This window comes from Mesoplodon mirus (assembly GCF_964341445.2).
Source record: "Mesoplodon mirus genome assembly, chromosome: 10".
Classification (NCBI taxonomy): Eukaryota; Metazoa; Chordata; class Mammalia; order Artiodactyla; family Ziphiidae; genus Mesoplodon; species Mesoplodon mirus.
This window is the reverse complement of record NC_138986.1, coordinates 58,045,209-58,070,296: the sequence shown is the minus strand read 5'-3', so window position 1 is coordinate 58,070,296 and position 25,088 is coordinate 58,045,209. Positions and strand designations below refer to the sequence as shown.

At 40.3% G+C, this 25,088-nt stretch overlaps 1 protein-coding gene across 1 annotated transcript; it reads right to left on the bottom strand.

Moving 5' to 3' along the window:
- Positions 1 to 1,888: 1,888 nt before the first annotated feature.
- MCHR2 (melanin concentrating hormone receptor 2) lies at positions 1,889 to 24,873 on the bottom strand (the record flags this gene model as incomplete). Its single annotated transcript, XM_082633701.1, is given in 7 exon segments — positions 1,889 to 2,295; positions 2,298 to 2,386; positions 4,603 to 4,722; positions 6,969 to 7,163; positions 11,449 to 11,557; positions 11,560 to 11,657; positions 24,692 to 24,873. Coding segments are annotated over 7 exon segments (1,008 nt in total). The 3' UTR covers positions 1,889 to 2,080.
- Between the last annotated feature and the right edge of the window lie 215 nt (positions 24,874 to 25,088).

Sequence of the window (25,088 nt, the reverse complement as noted above, 5' to 3'; positions counted from 1 at the left end):
AAGCATAGAGGAGGGATACAGTTATGAGTTTACATAATGAAAAATACCCAAGTATTAATTAGATATATGAAACTGATCATTAACTTCTCTTGAAAGTAAACATGTATACATATCATGAGCAAAAATACAAAACACATAGAGAATCTCTGACAAACCACCTCTGCAAATCTGCATATATATGCTTATGCATAGAAAAGCTATATAAAGGCACTAAAATAAACTTAATAGTCACCCTTTTTCTTTTATACTTTGATTAAAAGCTAACTTTTTTTACAACTCTTAATAAATATTAATTAAAATAATTCACTGACCAATTTATATGCTGGAATTATTTGAGGCCTATTGGAAATGTTATTTTTAAAATGTCTGTTGCTTTAAAACCATTTAAAATTTTAAAATCATAATATTTTCTGTATTAAAAAAGACAAAGGAGGTAAACTCTTCAATTTCTCTTCACTTATCAAATAATAACTTCTGTTTATGACCCATCCTGTTGGGTCTTCAGATGTCAGGGTTATTCACTGAACCCTGACTGTTGCACCTTAGAGTAGCGAGAATGAAAGCCCCTGGAATTGTAGCCATGACACAGCTTTTGATGGAAACTATAAAGGAGCATGCAGCCTCTGTGTGTAGCTCTGCAGACCTCAGTTACAGAACTGAAATATCTCAGATGTGCCCTATCTCAGTTTGTAGTTCTCATGCTGTTTACACAACCTTTCATCCAGATATGAATTTTGATATTACCATGTTCCAAAATGGTCTCTAAAAGATCTAGAACCAAATGCATTGGGTTAAAAGTCATTTGCCTTGACAACTGAGATATAAAAATGGAGATCAGGTTATTAGAAACCTGGTCTCTGTGACTCTTTTATATAAAGGGCTGATGAAAAATCAGTTTTATATGCCCATGAAGCAAGCGGTTTTATATATTTAGATGAGGGAGGTGGGTTTACAGATTCATCCCCAAAAAATATTTACCTTTGTTGAGAATATAGACTTTAAAAGCATTTTTTCCTTACTATATCAAAGTGAATGTTTTATACAAGCCACAAAAGGAAAAGACATAATGAACATCTGTGAAATTAAAAGCTAATTACTTTCTGCAGCCTTGACTAAACATCCACTGTAACCTAAAGAGAATGTGTCTGAGCGTACTTGACATCCTGAAGAACACTATTATACTATTAAAATGCAGATGCTGGTTTCTATCATTTGTAGGTATGAGAACAAAGCTAAATGCAAAAGAATATGCATAAACTTATTTCTTTAAGAATATGAACTCATTTCTTTCAGACTTTAGTTCTTTTCCTGTAGGGGTGTAGGAGAAAGCAAAAAACCCAACAACAACAAAATCCAATTATTGGCCCTTTTCAGTATGATAGGTACAGGTTGCCAAGGGGCTGTAGTAAAAAGACAGAAACAGGCAGACCTGGATTTCAGCCCAGCTCTTATGTAGCTGTGCAGTGTTAAGCTTATCACTTAACCTTTCTGAGCCTTAGTAAACTAGGGTACTACTTACCTCAAAGGTTTGTTACATGTAATTTTACATGTTATATGTGTTCAGTACATGCTAATGGTCATGCTAACAAATGGAGTTGATTATTGAAGGCATTAAATTAGACCCTATGAAATTGACATTTTTGTAGATTAAAAAATGGCCATACTTCAGATCTCATTGTAAGGTGGTCCCCTCTTAGGAGCCTCAAGGGCACTGTTACAGTGAGGCCACAGTGTAGATGGCAAGGTCAAATTCCTTGGTGAGTTTTCAGTCGATGGTCAGGGATGGCCACATTCATCAGTGACTAGTTTATAAGATGCTGAAATAACATCCACAACCATGGAGCTCGGGTCTCTTCAGCTATCCCACTGCCTGCTGCCTACTCAGACAAATATTTTATTTTTCACTAAAGTTAGCATGTTAAACTCACTGCATTTGAATGGTTACAGCACAGTTCCAGAGTCACAAGGGCACAACAAGAATGGACACCAGCACACCGTTTTGTCCGCCCTTTTTAATAACATCAATAACATAGGCAAGCCTGTCTAGGCTTTTGATGATCCATGTACTCTCCTTAAAGCTCTAGTTCAAGGTGCTTTCCATATTGTTGATTTCCTTCTCAGTCACTCTCCTTTGCCCTTGAGGCAGGCGTTTCCGGAAATTTCCACTCAGCAGGATATAGAGGAAAGGGTTGATGCTGCTGCCGGCATAGCTGAGACAAATGGAGAGGTAATAGCCCATATAGAAAGCCAGCGTGGGCTGCTCCGTCTGTAAGTTCACCAGTTGTATCACGTGATGGGGGCAGCACTCAGGATAAAGACCGCCACCAGCACCAGCACCGTCTTCGTCAGCTTCATCACTCTCTGCCTTGGAACACTGGGATTGTAGCTGTAGTGGAAACATTTGGAGAGACAGGACACAAACAACCATAGAAATTATGGGGCAACAATGTCCCAGAACTTTTTGGACAGTTCAGAATGGCTGTGTAGTGAACTATGAAGCTCATTTTTCTTCTTACTTATTTGGAGCACTGTGAAAACACTCTTTTTCAGCCCTGTGAAAAATGGCCTGAATTTTCCAAAGCTGGAACATTTTGAGAAACAAAATGAATAACATAGTAGTGAGTTATAATCCAAAGTATCAAATAAAGATATATGAATCTGTACTGATATAAATGATTGAATAATATGAGAGAGAAGTGACAAACCTTCTTCACAGAAAAATTCCTAATAATATATGTAGATACTCCCCTTTCCAGGAGACAGAGCTTAATTCTCACCCTCCTTCTTTCCCTCTTGAGGGTGGGCTATACTTAATGACTTGTTTCCAAATAATGGAATAGAGAAAGGGATAACTAGTAATTTTGAAGTGAAGAAACCTCATAAACACTACCTTAACCTTAGAGTCTAATCGTGATACATTATCAGACAAACTGAAACTGGGGGACATTCTACAGGATACCTGACCAGTACTCCTTAAGTACAATACTTAAGACTATCAAGGTTATGAAAAACAAGGAAAGAGTGAGAAACTGTCACAGACCAGAGGAGACTGTGGCGATGTGTCAGCTAAATGCAGTGTGGTCCCCTGGATTGAATCCTGGAGCAGAAAGAGGACTTTAATGGAAAAACCGGTGAAATCCAATATAGGGTGGAGTTTAGTTAATAGTAGTGTACTAATGCCATTATCTTTGTGTTGACAAATGCAACATGGTAAGATGTTAATGGGGAAACTGGAGTGAGGAGTATATAGAAACTCTCTGTACTATTTATTCAAGTTTGATGTAAATTTAAAATTATTCTAAAATAAAAAATACTTAAATTTCCCAAATTTCATCATGTTATGTCATATTTGGACATTTACTAGAAATTTCTCTGGGACATGATTGAAGCAGATGAATAAGCCTGGGAAATGGCGGCTGAAAATCACTCTAAGATAATGATTCTTCTGCAGTTCATCAGAGTAGGCACCATCATTCCTCTAACTTATTGCATGTTTAGGGATAACTGGACAATATGAACTTTGTTTTATAAGATGCTCTTAGCATTTCTGAGAAAAGTGTTGGGAGCAAAGTGATATGATTTGGAGAACTGTTTTAAAAGGGTTCAAGCGTCCTCTCCAGCTGTCGATGTCGTAATATTCCATATGATTCCATTTCAACCTTCTCACCCGTGATACATTTAGAAGCTAATTTTTGTCTATAACTGTGGTTGCTTCTCTTTCCCATTCTAAATAGACCACTCTTTAATAATGTAATAATTCCAAAGAGTTTAAAGAAGTCATAAAAAATGTCATGGGCCAGTAGAACACCTAAACCTTTGGTACCAGGATTTGCCACAAATTTTGACTAATGGTGGTTACATTTTTCACATATTCTTTTTTTTTTTAATCTTCACAGTGTTACATACGGTGTGTGGGGAAACCCCACAATCTTGTCTTCTCAAAAAAATACAATAATTTATTCTAAAGACAAATTTTAATAATGATTTTTTAACCTAACATGTTGTATAATCACTGACTCATTTGAACAACTTGATATGTACAATTTCAAGTGGAAAATAATTTAGATTTATTCATGTAGTTTTAGAGACAAGTATCATTAAAGGTCCTTCCCAAGTTTATTGTCTTTAGGTAAGTCTTTGGTTTTATTTGGTCCTAATTAACCTTGTTCTAAGTATTCAAATATTAATGAGACCCTCCTCCCCTACACTAAAAAAAAACCCACACAAATTAAAAGGTTATAAAATATACACAACATCTAGGATATTTACATATGTACACAACTCTGCAAAATGTACAAATAAAACATTTAAATAACAATGCTGATGACAAATACAAAAGTATTCTTTAAACAGAGTCTTGAGTTCTTTTTACATTTTTATGAAACCACTACATCAGTGATTACAATATTTATCACTGAGAGATCCTCAAATAGCTGCTTCAGAACATGACTTATTTTCAGAAAATGCCTTATATAGACATTAATGCCCATATGTCTGAGCTTGGCATGTTTCAAGTGACTAATGCTTAAGCTTCTATTGTAGATATCTTAGATCTCTGAATTGGTCTTTTAACAAATAAAACAAAATAAGGCATACACTTACCATCTGGCAACCTTATTCTGTTGATACACCTCCCAGGTATAGCATAAAATTAAAATATAGCACACCAAAATCAAGGGCAAAGGGAAAAAGAAAGTTGTTATCGTCAAATACAGAGTATACCTGTAAAATGAGAGAGAAGACATGACTATTACATTCACAACGCTAGGAAATGACTTTTACAGTTTATGAGTGTGATTTTTTCAGGGCCCAGAATAAAAGTGCTTGGGGGAAAAGTTAAGGCTCTCCGGGTACTTTCACATACAGAAGGTCTGCTTTTCTTTATTCATAGACAACGACTCTTCTCTAGCCAGCTCTTCTCAGTAGCCAATGCTACTGAGTACTGCACAGTGGGTGAGGATGCTTATTATCATTATATTTAGTGTTATTAGAAACAACAGGCAACAGGTGGCATTTGTTATGTAGTAGGCACTATTGAGGGTGCTTTACATATTTTAACCCATTGAATCTGTGCATCCCCAGGAGTACAATGCCATTAGCATCTTCATGTTACCGAGGAGGAAACTAAGGCACAGAGAGGTTGAGCGGCTTGCCCAAGGTTACTCAGCTAGTAGGTGGCAGAGGTGAGATTTGAACCCAGATACTCAGGCCAGCTCCACAGCCCACGCTTGTAACTCAGACTCCAGATGGTCTCTTAAAGGGCACAGAAGAGGACCTGTTGTCAAATCAGCCGGTCATGTTCTCAGTGCTCCGCCAGGGGGAACACTTGGGTGGGCCAACTCTGTTTCTGCCCAGACACCGGGCAGGTATCCTCCTTCCGGGGCAAAACCCTTGTGTGGAAGAAGGCAGCTGGCATTGGGTGGGTGTGGACAGGGTGGCAGAGAGAGCGCTCTGGAGCCAAAGGGTCTCTGAACATAGCACACTAGTCCCAGTCTCCGTTCACCGTAAGGACTTAATTCTGGCAGGAACAACAGAGGCCACAACCTCAGAATATCCCTTACCATAACCAACTGAAAAGAGCAGAAACAGCTGTCGCTGCAAAATAGTCTCTGCTTATGTGACACAGGCCAAAGTCATGTAGTCGTATAGTGAGCTTCAGGTCCTGCCCTCCTTTCAGACCGGGTGCAGCCAGGTTAATTTATCAGCCTGCAGTGATTAACTATCATTTCACCTTTAGATGAGCTGACACTTTGCGTCTGTGAGTGGAGCCAGTGCTGTTGTGAGAAATAACGAATAAACAATCATGGTATCAATGTTGCACTCCTCTGGAGATTTTTTTGTTGCTGGATTCGTAGCCTTGCTGGGCCTCTACCTCCATCCCTCTCAGATTGTGTCTGTGTGATGCAGAAATGACTCATCTATTTGACAAGTGGTGGACTGGGAAAAAGGGATCTGCCAGACTGACTTGCTATAATGTATGTAAAAAGCACCTAGCACAGTACCTGGCCCTTAGCAGGCGATCGAAAAATCTTAGTCAGAGATTCTAATGCTGTGTTCAAAATGTCAATCAGAAAAATTTCGACTTAATTTTTCTTTTCAAATTAAAATGTAATAAATGACTGTGTTGGTTGCTGTATTAGTTTCCTAGAGCTGCTGTAACAAATTACCACACACTGGATAGCTTAAAACAACAGAAATTTTCTGTCTCACAGTTCTGGAAGCTGGAAGTCTGAAATCAAGGTGTTGGCAGGGTTGGTTGAGTTGGTGTTGGCAAGGGTTGGTTCCTTTTTGAGGTTTTGGGGAAGGAGTATGGGCTCCAGGACTTTCTCCTAGCCTCTGGTGGTTTCTGGCAATCTTTGGTGTTCCTTGGCTTATAAACACATCAGTCCAGTCTGCCTCTGTCTTCACATGCATCCTCTCTGTGTCTCTTCAAATCTCCCTCTCCTTATCAGAAACCAATCATTGGATTTAGGGCCCACCCTAATCCAGTAAGACCTCATCTCAACTTGATTATATCTGCAAAGACTCTATTTCTGAATAAGATCATATTCACAAGCACTGAGAGTTAGAACTTGGATATATCTTTTCGAGGGACGCGACTCAACCAAACTCCAGCTGCATATCGATAAGGTTTGAGTCTCATAACTCCTATACCCTTTTGGAAAGTCTGCCCCTCCCTTGATTGCTGTGCTCCTATTGAATCTGGCTGCCATGGATCTTTAAAATCCACACTTAAATATATTTGCACCCACTGAGGTTACATGATTAAACTCAGAATCTTCTAAAGGTTACCCTCTCCTTAAAATCAAACTATCAACTTGATGGTGAGAAGCAGAGAACTAAGTGGGGAGACCGGCCCGAAGAGGATCCCCAAGGGCACTCTGCACGGTTGCTCACGTGTTGACAAGGAGGATGAAGCACTTCAAGATTGAATTCAACTCTATTTTTCTTAAGTTTTAACAACCTACCAGAGTACATCGTCAGGGGATATTAAATCGAAAGCACAACTCTCAACGCCGTCTTTAAATCTGATGACCTTCGAGTAGACCCAGACAGGCAACGCAAGAGTAAAGGAAGCTGCCCAAAGGCCCAGATTGATGCGGATCGTCTTGTACCTTGTTCTCCAACTTGTCAGTCGAAACGGTTGGACGAGAGCCAAGTACCTGCAAAGCCGGTTAAGAAGGGTTTGGGAACAATCAATAAAAGCACTGAGCTCCAAGGATGAAAGGTTCATGACAAGAGTAAATTATTAGTATTATTATCCGCCCTGAAGCACACCTCTATCAGGGTGAAAGAAAGTTATATTTTTTAAGAGCTGGCTGGTACCTGTAGAGAAAACAATTCTTGACCCCATAAGTCTGAATAAACCACACACTGATACACAGCTGTCACTTACATGAAGACCCTGAAAATGGTAAAATTCTGCTGTGCAAACTTTTTCTTTACAGAGGTGCTTCCTTGCACAGGAGGCTCTGGAAAACTTTGTCTCTGAATGGGGATTTCCTCCAGGAGGGCAGGACAGGAGGGAGGGTGTACTGATGTGGGACAGGAGGGACGGTGGCTGATGTAGGACAGGAAGGAGGAAAGTGTGTTGGCTGCTGGGAGAATCCCCAGCAGCATGAGATTCAGGCACCTGGGACAGACATTTGGTTCAGATGGCTTTAGAGTTAGTTCCCCAGGCTCTTGGAGGCTCAGTTCACAGAAACCACAGTGAGAATGAACAAACGTGACTAGCAGACAATACAAATTCCTCAGGAAACATAGGCTGGAGGGGGGATGTGGACTAATTTCATGGGGAAGGGGTTTTCTCTTTCCTTTTCTTTTTTTCTATTTTGATCCAGAAAAAAGGATAATCATTAATCAAACTTGAAATCCTGATATATCAAACATATTTGGTCCTCCAGCAAATCCAAGAATAATTTTTCAGACACAGCTGAAAGCTAAAGTGTGAAAAAGAGAGCTCAGATCCAGAGGAGGTATTTGAGAAAACACAGTTTTGCTGGCGGTCGGGGGTGTAGGAAAGCAGCATTAGTAGACATTAAATAAATGTCAAATGTGGTCAATGGTCCTTTAATTTTCTCCAAGATTTTGTAGAGCTACCTAACAAAGATTTATGAAAATGGAAAATTCTCTGTCTCCTTGCTCTTTCAATTTGGCACAAGAGGTAGGACGTTTTGCACCCACTTAGGGGACCCCTTGCCATGTAGGGACAGGCTTGTGACCCCGGGTGCCTCAGCCACCCCTCCTTCCCCACACTGCACCTGCGTTACCTGTCGCCAAGGAGAGAAGGCTCCCTTCCCTTCCTGCTGAGGAAGGGAATGAGGTAGTGATTGTACAGCAGCCCTCCATCATTCTGTCTGGGATTAACGATGATGGAGTCATGGCATCAATCGGTTAGGGAATCTTCTCTCATTCATCTCCCCAACTGAAAACCCTTCAATGGCCTTTCTTTGTCTTTTAGATAAAATTCAGAATTCTCACCATGACCCTTGATGTCTTTCTCCTTCCGGCCCTCCCCATCACTCAGGCTGAAGTTTGTGCCAGTCTCTCCCTGGCCTTCCCTCAAACCCTGTCTCTTTCAGCATCAGGTACATGCTGTTCTACCCGCCTGGCAGGACATGCCTCTCCTTCCTCCTGCTTCTACTCTGAGTCCCGATTTAGGTCTCCCTCTTGGAGAAGCTTCCCCTGACCACTTGCTCTATACGAGGGCCCATGACTATAAATGCAGATTGTGGGGCAACTCTACTTTTCCTTCTAGTAGGTATCATTGTGTGGAAATACACATTTACCCATGTGACTCTTCACGGTGTAATGTCTGTCTACACCTCTGGAATGGAAGCCCCATGAAGTCAGGAGCCTTGGCTATTCGTTTAATGCTGCTGTATCTCCTGTGTCTGGCATCATTCCTGGCATACGGTCTGTGCTCAACAAATATTTGTTAAATGAATGAATGGGGAATTTTGGCTCCTACTTACTGACTTTGTTGTTGTTCTAGAAAATTTACTTACGAAAGTAACCACTAATGAAAGTCTAGGTAGCTTTCACCTGGAGGCAAATATTTTTCATATTTTGGATGTTTATAGGATTTTTATGTATTGCTTTAAAGGTAGGAGCCGTCTCTTAAAATATTCCACACACTTGCAGTTATTAATTAATCAGAGAAAGAAAAATGAAAGAGTTATGGGAAACACTTGAAATTTATGATCCATTAAATTGACAATTCAAATAACTTAAATGTATAAACAATAAGGCATACTGGTGGCACTGACATTTAGTGCTGGCATTACAGAGAAAACTTCATTTATGTTTTACAGAATTATAGATTTTGTTGAATTTTTGCGAATTTAGTAGAGTTAGAACTGCAAGAAATGCCAGGGGCTGGGGGAAAGGTTCAGTTTTACAAAATCTTTATTTGTCTCTGGCCACGTGATCCTCTAAAGTGAGGGCAGGGAGAAGGATAAAGGCCTGAGTGTCTTAATTTGAAAGTAAAATTTTAGCATTCTGTGTCCATAAGTTTAAAAAAAATACACACTATTCAGCTGTGTAAGATACACATGCACACACACACACATACACTCAGAAAAAACCTGTGAACATTAGGACATGTTCTGTGGTCTGTTCTAAGGCAGACAATGTGCTTTCACTTCATTTGCAGTAAGAGATTTACAGAAGGGGTACAGTTTCCCCTCTTTAAAGAAAAAGCCGATACTCTCCTGCCTTCATGGTATGTACATGGTATGAAGAAGCTTTTCTCCTTCTGAGAATGGGATCACGATGGTGAGGACTATACTTTAGGTTGCTTTTCTGCAGTGGTTCCTGCCCCGCGCAGGGCTCTGGTGTTGGGACCCTGGCAGGCTCACCAGGCTTTACTCCACACACCATCAGCATTGGTGGCATCAGCTGAACTAACCAGATCGACCTACCCAGTGTGCAGATTAAAAAATGTGAAGCTAATTATAAGTTGAGAAGTATACTCTACATATTTTGATAATTCTTTTGTAGAAAGCAGCAGGATATAAAAACTGCATTAAACATTACCATCATTATTCATGTCTGAATAATAATGATCCAGGGAATGATTTATATGAACCCTGCTATTCCTTTGTTTATCCATCTGAAGAACTGCTCATCCCTTCCCGACCCCAAAGGCCCACTTGGAAGGGTAAGAGATGCAGAGCTCAGGAAAGAGTCCTTGATAGACTCAGGGAAACTTAACACAGCCCTCAAGACTGACATTCACTCATTCATTCATCAGTAGTTTTTGAGCACCCATGTGCCAGGCACTGTTACACAGACACTAGTGTAGTGACCAAAGACCCTGCCTTTGTGGAATTTACATTTGATGGCTAGGGAAAGCTAGACAAAAACACATGCATATCTTTGTACACGAAATATATTAACATATGTAATATATTCGAAGCAAGGGAGAAAGAAAAAGTAGATCAGAGCAAGGGGGACCAAGTGTGCTGGGTTGGGCTTGGGGTGGGAAGAAGGTGGATAGAGATTTCAAGTGGGTTGCTCTGTTGTGCTTTCTACTGTTGTCTTCAGGGCTTGTTTCTGTTTGGGGATGCTGCTAAGAGCTGGTGTGGAGGTCCTGGCATCTGGATGATGCAGGGCACATCCTAGCTTGCATGCTTCCTAAAGAAGCCAGATGGTGAGGTAGTTGCCAGCTACCTGCCATCTCCAGAGTTGGACAGCCTGCCTCTGAACTGGGCTCCATCACTCACTGGCTCCACAGGCTCTGGCCATCACCATTATCTCCTTGAATAACATTAGCTTACATGGGTGGAGAGTATGGCTTTGGCATGTTCTGGGATACAGTCCAACAAATTTCTAATGATGTAAATGGCAGTATTTGCATTAACCAATCATAATGATGAGTATAAAGGATGGTCCTCCTGGTACTCTGACTTCTCTTCATAGCTGTTTAAGAGCCCACTACTCCACTGATTCCTTTAAGCTGCTAGGTGATAACAAGGGTGTGTGAGACATTGAACTTAGCAGAAAGAGCCCTAGACAAGAAGTGAGGAGACCTACTTCAGTTCTCAGCTCTGCCACTGACTCTCTATGTGCCTTTAGCAAATCCCCTCACTTCTCAGGACCTCTGCTTCCTTCTTGCAAGAATGATGGGTGGTGGTGGGGGGCGTTCATTCTGGACTCCAATATTTCATGATTTTATGGTCTTTTTTTTCTTGCAGTCAATTGTAAATAAAACTGAGATAGAAAAAATGATTGGGAAAAAGGAGATGTTTAGTGTTTTGTTTTCCATGAAAAAACTGACCTCTGTGAAAGTAGGAAAAATATTACCTGATCTGTCCTACAGTGAAACAAAGGAAGAGGAACTTTGCTATTACAAACCGGCACTGATGTTGCTTAAGTTGGGATGACCTTGGGGAAGTACAGGCACCTCTGAATTATGTTAATATATTTCATAGTCTCTTCACTTACCTGTCCACACTCATTACAGTCATGATGGCACTACAGGCAAACTGGTTGCAGGTATCCAGGGATGTGATGATGGTGCAGAGAGGCCCCCCAAACACCCACTCTCCTCCCAGGCCCACTGGTGAATAAGAAAAGGCATTCCCATGATGTGGACCAGATCAGCCACAGCCAGGTTGCAGATATAAATGTCAGGAATTGTTTTTTTCCTGGACCTGAAAGAAATGGAGGGAAACCCGAGGATTGACATTGAAAGTACACACCTTTAATTTATGCCATCTCTTACAGATTTTCTATTGCTAAAATTATTTTTTTTTTTTTTTTTTTTTTTTTGCGGTATGCGGGCCTCTCACTGCTGTGGCCTCCCCCGTTGCGGAGCACAGGCTCCGGACGCGCAGGCCCAGCGGCCATGGCTCACGGGCCCAGCCGCTCCGCGGCATATGGGATCCTCCCAGACCGGGGCACGAACCCGTATCCCCTGCATCGGCAGGCGGACTCTCAACCACTGCGCCACCAGGGAGGCCCGCTAAAATTATTTTAAAAGTTAAAAGGAAACCGTCACAAATGCACGTATGAATGCTTGTGTATATTCAGACGTTTTGAACTATTTGATAGCTAACTGCAGTGGTTTAAAAATATGCCCACAAGTTCTTTGATATTGCTTTCAAGAGCGGGGGCCTAGGGCTTCCCTGGTGGCACAGTGGTTGAGAGTCCGCCTGCTGATGCAGGGGACACGGGATCGTGCCCCGGTCCGGGAAGATCCCACATGCCGCGGAGCGGCTGGGCCCGTGAGCCATGGCCGCTGAGCCTGCGCGTCCAGAGCCTGTGCTCTGCAACGGGAGAGGCCACAACAGTGAGAAGCCCGCGTACTACAAAAACAAAAAACAAAAAACGAGCAGGGGCCTAATTCCCTCCCTTTGAGTGTGGGTTGAACTTAGTAACTCACTTCTAACGAATAGGATGTGGTGGAATTGACAGTGTGACATTCAAAATTTGGACATAAAGAAATGGTGGGGTTTTCTCCTTGCTCTCGTATCACTTTCTCCGGGGGAAGCCAGGTGCCGTCTTGTGAGGTTACTCAACAGCATCGTGAAGAGGTCCATGTGGAAAGGAACTGAGGCCTCCTGCCAACAACCAGTACCAACCTGCCAGACCTGTGAGTGAGCTCCCTTGGAGTAGATGCTCCAGCCCTAGCCAAGCCTTTAGATAGTCCTCTAAAGATGGACAGACAGCTCGACTGCAACTTTTTGAGAGACCCTGAGCCAGAACCACCCAGCTAAGCTGCTCTTGGATTCCTGACCCTCAGAACTGTGTGAGAGGGACTTCCCTGGTGTCACAGTGGTTGGGAGTCCACCTACCAATGCAGGGGACATGGGTTCGAGCCCTGGTCCAGGAAGATCCTACATGCCGCAGAGCAGCTGAGACTGTGCGCCACAACTACTGAGCCTGCGCTCTAGAGCCCGCGAGCCACAACTACTGAGCCCATGCACCACAACTACTGAGCCTGCACACCTGGATCCTGTGCACCGCAACAAAGGGGGGCCGCCACGATGAGAGGCCTGTGCACCGCAGCGAAGAGTGGCCTCGCTCACTGCAACTGGGGAGGGCCCGCGTGCCGCAGCGAAGACCCAATGCAGCCAAAAATAAATAAATAAAAATTAAAAAAACAAACAAAAAACTGTGTGAGATAACAAATGTTGATTGTTTTAAGTCACTAAGTTCTGAAGTAATTTCTACATAGCAACAAATTATACCAACTCTAAACTCACTCAGGCAAAAGACTTTGTCTTTACCTATCCCTAGCACCAAATATAGCTGAATAGGGAAAATAAATGTTTCCATTTTGCAATGCATTTTCCCCCACTGAAGCTATAAGTTCAAATCCTAACAAGCCATTGTTAAAACAAATTTCAACCATTACTTAGAAATATTCCAATAAAATTTAACCCAATAGAAAAGACTATTAATTAAGACCCTGAAATCCAGAGTGTGGAGTAGAAATCTGAAACAAGTGAATTGGTGGAGGGCACTGAGAAACATCTCCTGTCAAATGTTGGGGGAAGTGAAGGCAAAATAATTTTCTGAGAGCAGAAATTTAATTTAAAATTCAGTTGCTCCCTATCTTCAAAGAGTTGGGGCATTCAGTAATAAACAGGAATCATCTTTATCTGGGAGATGCTATTTATTAATTCAACAAACATTTTATTGAGCACCAATTATATGTCAGGCATAATATTGTGCTTTGGGCTGCAAAGCTAAATCACCTAGAAAGTCTAGCATCAAGGAGCTTATAGTCTAGACGTGTAATAAATGATCACATTATAACGTGATGAAAGAAAGCTAGAGAAAGCACGAGGAGCACATACAAATGGGCCTCTACCCCCTCCCCTGGGGGCAGTCAAGGCAAATTTCTTGGCAGAAGTGACATCTGTATTGAGGACAGATAAGAATTTAAGTAGCACATAGAATTAGCCCTAAGATTGTGCCACAGTTATTAGTTCACCCTGGATCCAGGTCTATTGCTCTGTTGTTTGGAAGCTAGTGTGTGTCTTCATTATTCAGGGACTGCAAATTCTGCAGCCTGTGAACTTCATATTTAAGCCATCAAAGGCTCATATGAGGCGTCAGTCGGGGCCAGGATATTTTACCCAGGCCGTGGCAGCACACACTATATGGGGGAGTTACTGCTGTGAGTCCTTATTCAGCAACCACACTTTGGGCATTGTTGATGCCACTAATACAACAGGTTGGTTCCTTGTCCCCAGGACGTTGGTGGCTCATATCAGAAAGACCAAGAAGGAGAAGAGACTTGAGAGAAAAAACCATGTCAACCAAAAGAGATGCTAAATGACTGTCCTTGGTCTCTAATCCTCATCCTCACCAGACCATTGGGAGTAGGAGATGGAGAGGGCTCAGGGGAGAGGAACTGATATTAGAGGTCAGCTGGAAGGAGTTTCATGCTAAAAAACAAAAACAGAAGCAAAGGGACTTCCCTGGTGGCGCAGTGGTTAAGAATCCACCTGCCAATGCAGGGGACACAGGTTCGAGCCCTGGTCCAGGAAGATCCCACATGCTGTGGAGCAACTAAGTCTGTGCGCCACAACTACTGAGTCCATGAGCCACAGCTACCAAAGCCTGTGTGCCTAGAGCCCATGCTCCACAACAAGAGAAGCTACTGCAATGAGAAACCCGTGAACTGCAACGAAGAGTAACCCCCGCTCACCAGAGCTAGAGAAAGCCAGCGTGCAACAATGAAGACCCAGCACAGCCAAAAATAAATAAATAAAAACAAACAAAGCAAAAACACAATAATAAAAAACCCTATAAATCTTTGCCTATTAAGTAGATGTTATTTCCATTTGAATTGGGGTATAAACCACAAGTGGTTGCTTAGGTCCTATCTGCAGCAATTAGATCCATGGCCCTTGCTCTCCTCCAAGTAGGCACCCATCATTTACTGATAATGAATTATGGAAATTCCTTTGTTGAGGACAGTGCATGCCATTAACTGGAAATACAAAAGAATAAAATAAAAGTGTTTCTACATGATACTCTATATAGCAAAAGAATTCTGAAGCAAATGATATATTTATCTGGGCATAAGGTACTAGGGTAATAAAAATAACACATTATATTTATTATTACTTTTTTAAACTGAAAGTGACTGCATAGAAATTAAAAATAATTAAATAGAAATGGTAAAATTTCTAACTATACCACTTGCATTCTTTTCTTAGGTCTAATTTATCTTCAGATTTCATGTTGCCAGACTTAATTAGATTTCTGTCTCTCATGAACCAAACATTAAAAAAATATGAATATGAATGATCATTTCAGCTAATGTGTTTTTCATATGGTTAATATGGCCATATCTAATGCTATGATAAATTAAGGTATACCACAATCCCATACAATAAATGATAGAGTTGTTACAAATCATACTTTGGAAGAATATTTAATCAAATGGGAAAGTACTTATTAAGTAAAAAAAAAAATCAACTATGTACATACTATGACCCCAAATTTATTTAGACATTTGTTTAAAAACATGCTGAAATAATATGTCACAGTAATCCCAGTGATTATCGGCTTGGTAGTAGTAGTATGACTGATTTCGACTTTATTCTTTGTATTTTTTAATGTTTAAAAAGATTCTATTAAAAACATGTTTACCTTTTGCAATCAGAAACAACAATATATGCAATGGATTAAATAAAACTAAAAATATATATATATAACCCTACACAAACGGAATGATGCCTTGCTGATCAGCCTACTCTCAAGCCCACTTTTCACCCTTCTGCACTTTGTTCCTAGGTCTTCTTGCCAACTGGCTTTTGTTTTGTTTTGGCCAATAGGAAGCACTATTGGAGGGAAATTGGAGGGTAAGATGAGAGGAGAGGCCAGGGTATTTCCTTCCCCTCTCTGCTGTTGGCATCTCTGGCGGTGGCTGCATCCCGCCCGTGGCTCCACCTTCCTCCTGCAGTTCCCACTCCATGGTCCCAGATCCCACTGTGGCTACAGCTCCCACCAGGCAGCCCAAACTTCCAAGATCTGTAAAACCACTTTTTTCTTCCTCCATTCAGCTCAGGGCCAGGAGAAGTGTGGTGATGTTGGGGCAGAGGATGGTGGTAAGACATGGTAGTACCTCCCTAATTTTGTTTATCTCTGGGTTGCTGCACGAGTCCTTGTTTGACATTTAACTCTAGTTAAATTATATTCCTATTGTGAGTGTAAAAATTAATAAACAGAAACCTCAATTAAAATGGAGTTAGGAGGCCAGAGCGGGGAGCTCTCATGCCCTATGATAGCAGAGCTCAACAGAAGAAAGACTTCTTGCCTGGCAGGAGCTTAGCCAATGAGAGACTGTCACCGCTCAGCCAGTGACAAGCCACTATATTTTGAACTCTCAATTTCTCCAATGGACTCTGTTTATTACAGCCCTCCCAACTTCCTTTTCCCCCACTGTAAAAGAATCCTCCTCTTTCTGTTGGGTGGCACTTGCATGTGGCTTGCCATAGTTGCAGATCCCAAATTGCAATACTTTGCTGATCTTGAGTAAACTCATTTCTGCTTCAGAAATAACTGGTAGTTCATTTGTTTAAGGTCAGCATGAGGCAACACCAATGGATTAGTAGTGATTTCGTAAAGCGCTGTGCTGAGAAGAATTGTGAGTCATCACACAGGCACTACTAAAGGACAGATCTGTGTGATAAGACATGACTGCCAAGGGTGGGAGAGTTTAAAGTAGAGTGACGTATTTGCCAACCCTGCTCTAGATACACGGTGTAAGATATATAAAGAGAACCTAATTGGAAATTCTAGTTTCATTTCTGTGCCCTCACTTATTGTGTCCTTGGGGAAGATATTCAACCCCTTTATACTCCAGAGCTGTCTTGGTGCATTGGACCATAGCAACAAGGGTCTCCAATCAACTTTCCAGTTCATTTGAACAGATGTGACTGGAAGGTTTTGTAGCATCTAAAGCATAGGGTATGTGTACAGCAAGGGTGTGGGTCAACTCCAACTCCAGCTGGCACCCTGAGAATGGTATAGGGCTGGGTCAGAGGGAGCACTAAGCTGAGTGGGAAAAAAAGAAGAGGCCTTGTTCTAAGCATTTCCCATCTCTGTCTTAGCAACTGGTATTCCATCATTAGACCATTAGTATTCCTTCAGGAACACTCACTCTTCTTCTTGTGATCTCTGTATAAAATGTAGACACCATGGGGGGGTTTAAAAAGTAAGATGTTTCAGTAATTCATGATTTAGTGTAAATTAGTTGACTTGACAGCCAGTTGAGGGCAGGGAATGAAAGAATGGGAACGTTTTGTTTATAGGGAGACAAGGCATCCTTTAGAGAGTCTCTGCCCACTCAAAGCCATCTGTCAGTAGACAGGAGAAAGATGTGTTCAAAACATGGGGGTGGGGGACCGACGGAGAGAAACATCATTGCCTTTATTAAAGGAGTTTCCCAGGACCCACTGTGGCCTTGGAGAATAGTTGAGTAATGGGGCTGAGTTCATAAGTCTCTCTCCCAAGAACAAAAGGGAAAAATTTTATGTTTTAATTGGCCCAGTTTTCCTCCTACATTTTAAAACCTGGCTTCCTTTTGACCTGCTGTGAATTTAAAGTATGACTGAGTACTAATGATCTGTCTTCACTACTTTGTAGTCACCCTCCTAATGCACAAATCAATTCTTTAAAAAAAGAAAAAAAAAGCCACATAGGACACCTTATTCTGGAAGCTCCATCTTCTGTAAATCTATTCTTTCATACATTTTTGTAGTCTTCCTTTGGCAAAGTCAGAAGTTAGTTCATTTCTTGCTTTCCAGCATCACTAATGATCTTACTATTGTTCTATTCATTCTCTTTTGATACAAGTATTTATCATAAATGGGAAAGTCCTAAATCTTCTTTAAATGTATCTAGTTCTCCTTATTTTTAGTATAGTCTTCATAGTTTGAGCCATCTGTCTGTTAAGAAGGTAACAAATAAAAGATCATGGCATAGCCAGACTAATCAAGAAAAAAAGGAAGAAGACTCAAATCAATAGAATTAGAAATGAAAAAGGAGAAGTAACAACTGACACTGCAGAATACAAAGGATCATGAGAGATTACTACAAGCAACTCTATGCCAATAAAATGGACAACCTGGAAGAAATGAACAAATTCTTAGAAATGCACAACGTGCCGAGACTGAACCAGGGGGAAATAGAAAATATGAACAGACCAATCACAAGCACTGAAATTGAAACTGTGATTAGAAATCTTCCAACAAACAAAAGCCCAGGACCAGATGGCTTCACAGGCGAATTCTATCAAACATTTAGAGAAGACCTAACACCTATCCTTCTCAAACTCTTCCAAAATATAGCAGAGGAAGGAACACTCCCAAACTCATTCAATGAGGCCACCATCACCCTGATACCAAAACCAGACAAGGATGTCACAAAGAAAGAAAACTACAGGCCAATATCACTGATGAACATAGATTCAAAAATCCTCAACAAAATACTAGCCAACAGAATCCAACAGCACATTAAAAGGATCATACACCATGATCAAGTGGGGTTTATTCCAGGAATGCAAGGATTCTTCAATATACGCAAATCAATCAACGTGATACACCATATTAACAAATTGAAGGAGAAAAACCATATGATCATCTCAATAGATGCAGAGAAAGCTTTCGACAAAATTCAACACCCATTTATGATAAAAACCCTGTAGAAAGTAGGCATAGAGGGAACTTTCCTCAACATAATAAAGGCCATATATGACAAACTCACAGCCAACATCATCCTCAATGGTGAAAAACTGAAACCATTTCCACTAAGATCAGGAACAAGACAAGGTTGCCCACTCTCACCACTATTATTCAACATAGTTTTGGAAGTTTTAGCCATAGCAATCAGAGAAGAAAAAGAAATAAAAGGAATCCAAATCGGAAAAGAAGAAGTAAAGCTGTCACTGTTTGCAGATGACATGATACTATACATAGAGAATCCTAAAGATGCTACCAGAAAACTACTAGAGCTAATCAATGAATTTGGTAAAGTAGCAGGATACAAAATTAATGCACAGAAATCTCTGGCGTTCCTATACACTAATGATGAAATATCTGAAAGTGCAATTAAGAAAACACTCCCATTTACCACTGCAACAAAAAGAATAAAATATCTAGGAATAAACCTACCTAAGGAGACAAAGGACCTGTATGCAGAAAATTATAAGACACTGGTGAAAGAAATTAAAGATGATACAAATAGATGGAGAGATATACCATGTTCTTGGATTGGAAGAATCAACATTGTGAAAATGACTATACTACCCAAAGCAATCTACAGATTCAATGCAATCCTGATCAAACTACCAATGGCATTTTTCACAGAACTAGAACAAAAAATTTCACAATTTGTATGGAAACACAAAAGACCCCAAATAGCCAAAGCAATCTTGAGAAAGAAAAATAGAGCTGGAGGAATCAGGCTCCCTGACTTCAGACTATACTACAAAGCTATAGTAATCAAGACAGTATGGTACTGGCAAAAAAACAGAAATATAGATCAATGGAACAGGATAGAAAGCCCAGAGATAAACCCACGCACATATGGTCACCTTATCTTTGATAAAGGAGGCAAGAATATACAGTGGAGAAAATAGAGCCTCTTCAATAAGTGGTGCTGAGAAAACTGGACAGGTACATGTAAAAATATGAAATTAGAACACTTCCTAACACCATACACAAAAATAAACTCAAAATGGATTAAAGACCTAAATGTAAGGCCAGACACTATCGAACTCTTAGAGGAAAACATAGGCAGAACACTCTATGACATAAATCACAGCAAGATCCTTTTTGACCCACCTCCTAGAGAAATGGAAATAAAAACAAAAATAAACAAATGGGACCTAATGAAACTTAAAAGCTTTTGCATAGCAAAGGAAACCATAAACAAGACCAAAAGACAACCCTCAGAATGGGAGAAAATATTTGCAAATGAAGCAACTGACAAAGGATTAATCTCCAAGATTTACAAGCAGCTCATGCAGCTCAATAACAGAAAAACAAACAACCCAATCCAAAAATGGGCAGAAGACCTAAATAGACACTTCTCCAAAGAAGATATACAGATTGCCAACAAACACATGAAAGAATGCTCAACATCATTAATCATTAGAGAAATGCAAATCAAAACTACAATGAGATATCATCTCACACCGGTCAGAATGGCCAACATAAAAAATCTGGAAACAATAAATGCTGGAGAGGGTGTGGAGAAAAGGGAACACTCTTGCACTGTTGGTGGGAATGTAAATTGATACAGCCACTATGGAGAACAGTATGGAGGTTCCTTAAAAAACTAAAAATAGAACTACCATATGACCCAGCAATCCCACTACTGGGCATATACCCTGAGAAAACCAGAATTCAAAAAGAGTCATGTACCAAAATGTTCATTGCAGCTCTATTTACAATAGCCAGGACATGGAAGCAGCCTAAGTGTCCATCATCAGATGAATGGATAAAGAAGATGTGGCACATATATACAATGGAATATTACTCAGCCATAAAAAGAAATGAAATTGAGTTATTTGCAGTGAGGTGGATGGACCTAGAGTCTGTCATACAGAGTGAAATAAGTCAGAAAGAGAAAAACAAATACCGTATGCTAACAGATATATATGGAATCTAAGAAAAAAAAAAAGGTCATGAAGAACCTAGGGGTACGATGGGAATAAAGACACAGACTTACTGGAGAATGGGCTTGAGGATATGGGGAGGGGGAAGGGTAAGCTGTTACAAAGTGAGAGAGGGGCATGAACATATATACACTACCAAACGTAAAATAGGTAGCTAGTGGGAAGCAGCCACATAGCACAGGGTGATCAGCTCGGTGCTTTGTGACCACCTAGAGGGGTGGGATAGGGAGGGTTGGAGGGAGGGAGACACAAGAGGGAAGAGATATGGGAACATATGTATATGTATAACTGATTCACTTTGTTATAAAGCAGAAACTAACACACCATTGTAAATCAATTATACTCCAATAAAGATGTTAAAAAAATAAAAAGAAAAAGAAAAGATCATGGCAAGGCATGATAAAAATATTAATATAAATTTCCTTAAATTTTTTGGAGAGCAATTTAAAAAACTCTTAGATAAATTCCAAGCTGAAAAAAATTAAAACTAATTTACTTTCAAATGACTTTTGAGAGATTAATAAATTTTTGAAGAGTAACTTGTAAAGAAAAATATCCACATATATATGGAATTTAAGAAAAAAAAATGCCATGAAGAACCTAGTGGTAAGACAGGAATGAAGACACAGACCTACTAGAGAATGGACTTGAGGATATGCGGAGGGGGAAGGGTAAGCTGTGACAAAGGGAGAGAGTGGCATGGACATATATACGCTACCAAACGTAAAATAGATAGCTAGTGGGAAGCAGCCGCATAGCACAGGGAGATCAGCTCGGTGCTTTGTGACCACCTAGAGGGGTGGGATAGGGAGGGTGAGAGGGATGGAGATGCAAGAGGGAAGAGATATGGGAACATATGTATATGTATAACTGATTCACTTTGTTATAAAGCAGAAACGAACACACCATTGTAAAGCAATTATACTCCAGTAAAGATGTAAAAAAAAAAAAAAAGAAAAAGAAAAAAAATCAACATCCTAGCAATAAAAATTAAGTTGCTTCAGATGTTTTTTGAAAGATTAAAGTATTTATCTTAAAAGCTCCATTTACATATATCTTCTCACTTATTATCTATAAAATTGTAATGGTATGAAGAAGTAGCAGATTTTTCACAATCATTGCAAGTAAATTTGTCATTATTATGGCTCAGGTTTTCTCTTTTTTTTCCAGTTTAATGACTATTTGCTTTATGTTGAGAATCTGTTTCTGGGAATTATAGCTCAGTATTGACTTTTAGAAGAATTCACTTCCACATTTCTTTTTTTTTTCAAACTTTGTCTCCATATGAGTGGGTGGAATCAGCCCATTGTCTATCGGTGTAACTTGAGGGGGACCAAGAAGTTTCTCTGGCTCCAAATATTTCAACAGCCTGTCACAGGGCCTGAATTTCACACTGAAGAGTCTTAGCATATAAAAGGTGTCTGTAAAAATGCAACCATTTCTGGAGGGCTCCACCTTCTAAGGGCTTGGTTTCTCAACTGTGGGACCAAGACTCTCAGGCATGAGGCACACTGCTTGTATCTTTAGGAGGGGACAGCAAAAATACTGAGGGGCAGGAGAGAAAGATGGAAGGAGAAGTGAGCAGGTGCAACAGACAAACAGGGTGAGCTGGAAACATTCCCAGGTCTCTGACTGTTAACTTTCTACTTCACATTATTGCCTCCTGAGGCTTTCTGAGAATATTTGATTACTTTCATCTCCCTTCCTGGAACTTGTTACTTGAACCACCTTTTTTCACCCACTTGTTTTTAATATCTTGTATTATTTTTCAAATGAGTTAATGTATTTAAATCTTGTCTTCTCCAGTAAACCATGAACTTTTTAGAGTCAGATGCTACCATATTTCTTTGGTATTTACATAACGCTTAGAATAGTTCTGGGCATGCAATAGGTATTTAGTAATACATATTGAGTGGAACTGCTTCTAGCACTTAAAAAATAATTTTAAATGTTTGATATTCACAAATGGTTTTACAGGACACAGTAAGGAATGTCTGAATTCATTAAGAGTAGAATTCCAGTATACCAAATAAATCTTCAATTATGAATGTCATAAAAAAAAAACCATTGATACACTACACTTAACTACAGAGATAATGACAATAAAAATTTGAGAAGCCGGCTGGGGAAAGTGACCAGTGATGAGTTTTCTCAGGGATAGTGAGTGTCATCCTGTCACTCTCCCGAGGGCTGCTCCTGTTTTTAATTGGTCCTGTGAGGATTCTTCCATCCACATGGTAAATCCAACCATCTTTCTAGTTTTGATGATTTGTTTGATGTTATTATTGTGGAGGATATAGCCTGGAATTTAGAATCATGGGATCTGAGTTCAAGTGCTAGGACTCTTACTTACCAGCTGTGTGATGCTAGACAAATTATTTTCTCTCCTGAGCCTCTTTCCTCCAATGAGTATTGCCATTTTGAGGAGTAAATGAGTTTACAACTGTGCTCTGTAAGTGTAATATGCTACACAAAAGTTTGTTGTAGTTATGTGTTAATATAATGCTGAAAACACCTTTTTGGTAGCAAGTTAGAATGTGTTTTATAATTTATAAATATGGACAAAAATCTTTTAAAATCGTGGCTGTAAGTATGATCGGAGACCAGGAGAAAATTTTTTTTAACACCTTATATGTATTAAAAGAAGTAAACCTTAAATGTGAAAATAATTGGGATAGCAAAGGTATCATGTAGTGATGGGGCATGTGTACACTAACTCTACATTCATTTTGTCAAGCCAGTAGAGGACAAGTACAATGGTCCCTCAGTATCCACGAAGAATCGGTTCAGGACAGCTGCCCCCCACCCATACCAACATCCACAGATGCTCAAGTTCCTTATATAAAATGGAGTAGTGTTTGCATATAACCTATACACATTCTCCCTAATATTTTAAATCATCTCTAGATGATAATACCTAATACTATGTAAATACTCTGTAATTAGTTGTAAATACAATGGAAATGCTATGGAAATAACTGCCAGGGCATGGTAAATTCAAGCTTTGCTTTTTTGGAGCTTTCTGGAATTTTTTGCCACATATTTTTGATGATTGCTTGAATCCCCAGATGTGGAACCCATGGATACAGAGCCCATGGGTACTGAGGGCTGACTGTAATCTGTTCTTATGCTCCAAGTTAAACCTTAGGCTCTAGGTTTGAGAGGAAGCAGGAAATTAGCTGAATGAGGTGGGGGACATGAAGCAAAGGCGAGAGTTACTAGGGAGAAGGTGCCTCTCAGTTTGGGCCGCACTGGGTGGTCCATACTGAGGGGAGCAGACCACCACGTATGACTGCCTGAATCTTTGGCAGTAGATCAGGTAGATTAGCTCTCTTGTCTAAGTGAGTGCAAAAGACTCTGTTTTACCAGTCAGGCCAGGTCAGCCTCTTAGGGTAGCTCTTATTGCTGGAAAACAAAATGGTTGCCTTGTAGTTTGAGTTCTTGCCTGGGCTCTACTGCCAGCGATTCTGAGTTAATTGGTCCGGGGTGAAACTCTATTAGAATTTTTAAAAGCTCTGTGGTGATTCTTTTTTTAAATTTTTAAATATTTGTTTATTTTTGGCTGTATCAGGGGCATGTGGGATCTTTTGTTGTGGTGCACGGGCTTCTCTCTAGTTGCAGTGCGTGGGCTCAGTAGTTGTGGCGTGCGGGCTCAGTAGTTGTGGCGCACGGGCTTAATTGCCCTGCGGCATGTGGGATCTTTGTTCCCCCACCAGGGATCGAACCTGCGTCCCCTTCATTGGAAGGCAGATTCTCAGCCACTAGACCACGAGGGAAGTCCCTGTGGTGATTCTAATATGTAGCTAAAAATGAGAATCACTACTCTAAAAGTTCACTGACTCAACAGTAAGCACTGACATTTTGACATCTGCGACTCAGTTGTTACTTAATACATGATGAAAATATCTGTAGAACTTCTTTAATTATCTTAAGCAAATATTTCCAAAACCTGATTTCATTAAGAAAAATCCTACAGGGGGAAAAGGACTCATTGAAGGAGTATAGCATGTCCCTAAATTACAGAAAAGACAAAGAAGCCCTTACCTTATTATAGTGAATACAATGAGGATGTTGCCAACCAGCCCTACTGAGCAGATAATCCCAACCATGGAAGGGAGGATGGCTGTATCCACCATGCTGAGGGTTTGATAAGCAAACTCTGGATTCCAGGATTTGTTCAAAAGTTCAGCAGAGGTGTTACAACAGGATGAGTGAAGTGAATTCATTGTTGATGAACTTCCAGAGGTTAAAGCTGTGAAGGAATAAGTCGTGATTTATTTAATGAAAATTTGAGGCAATTCCTTCCATATAGATTTTCTTTAACTTAATTAAGAAAATATTTATTGGGGCTTTCTTTGCACCAAGAATTCACGCAACATAAGATTCCAGGGTGAGTATGATTGCTCCCTGTCCATATGATGTGACAGATTACTCAAATTGT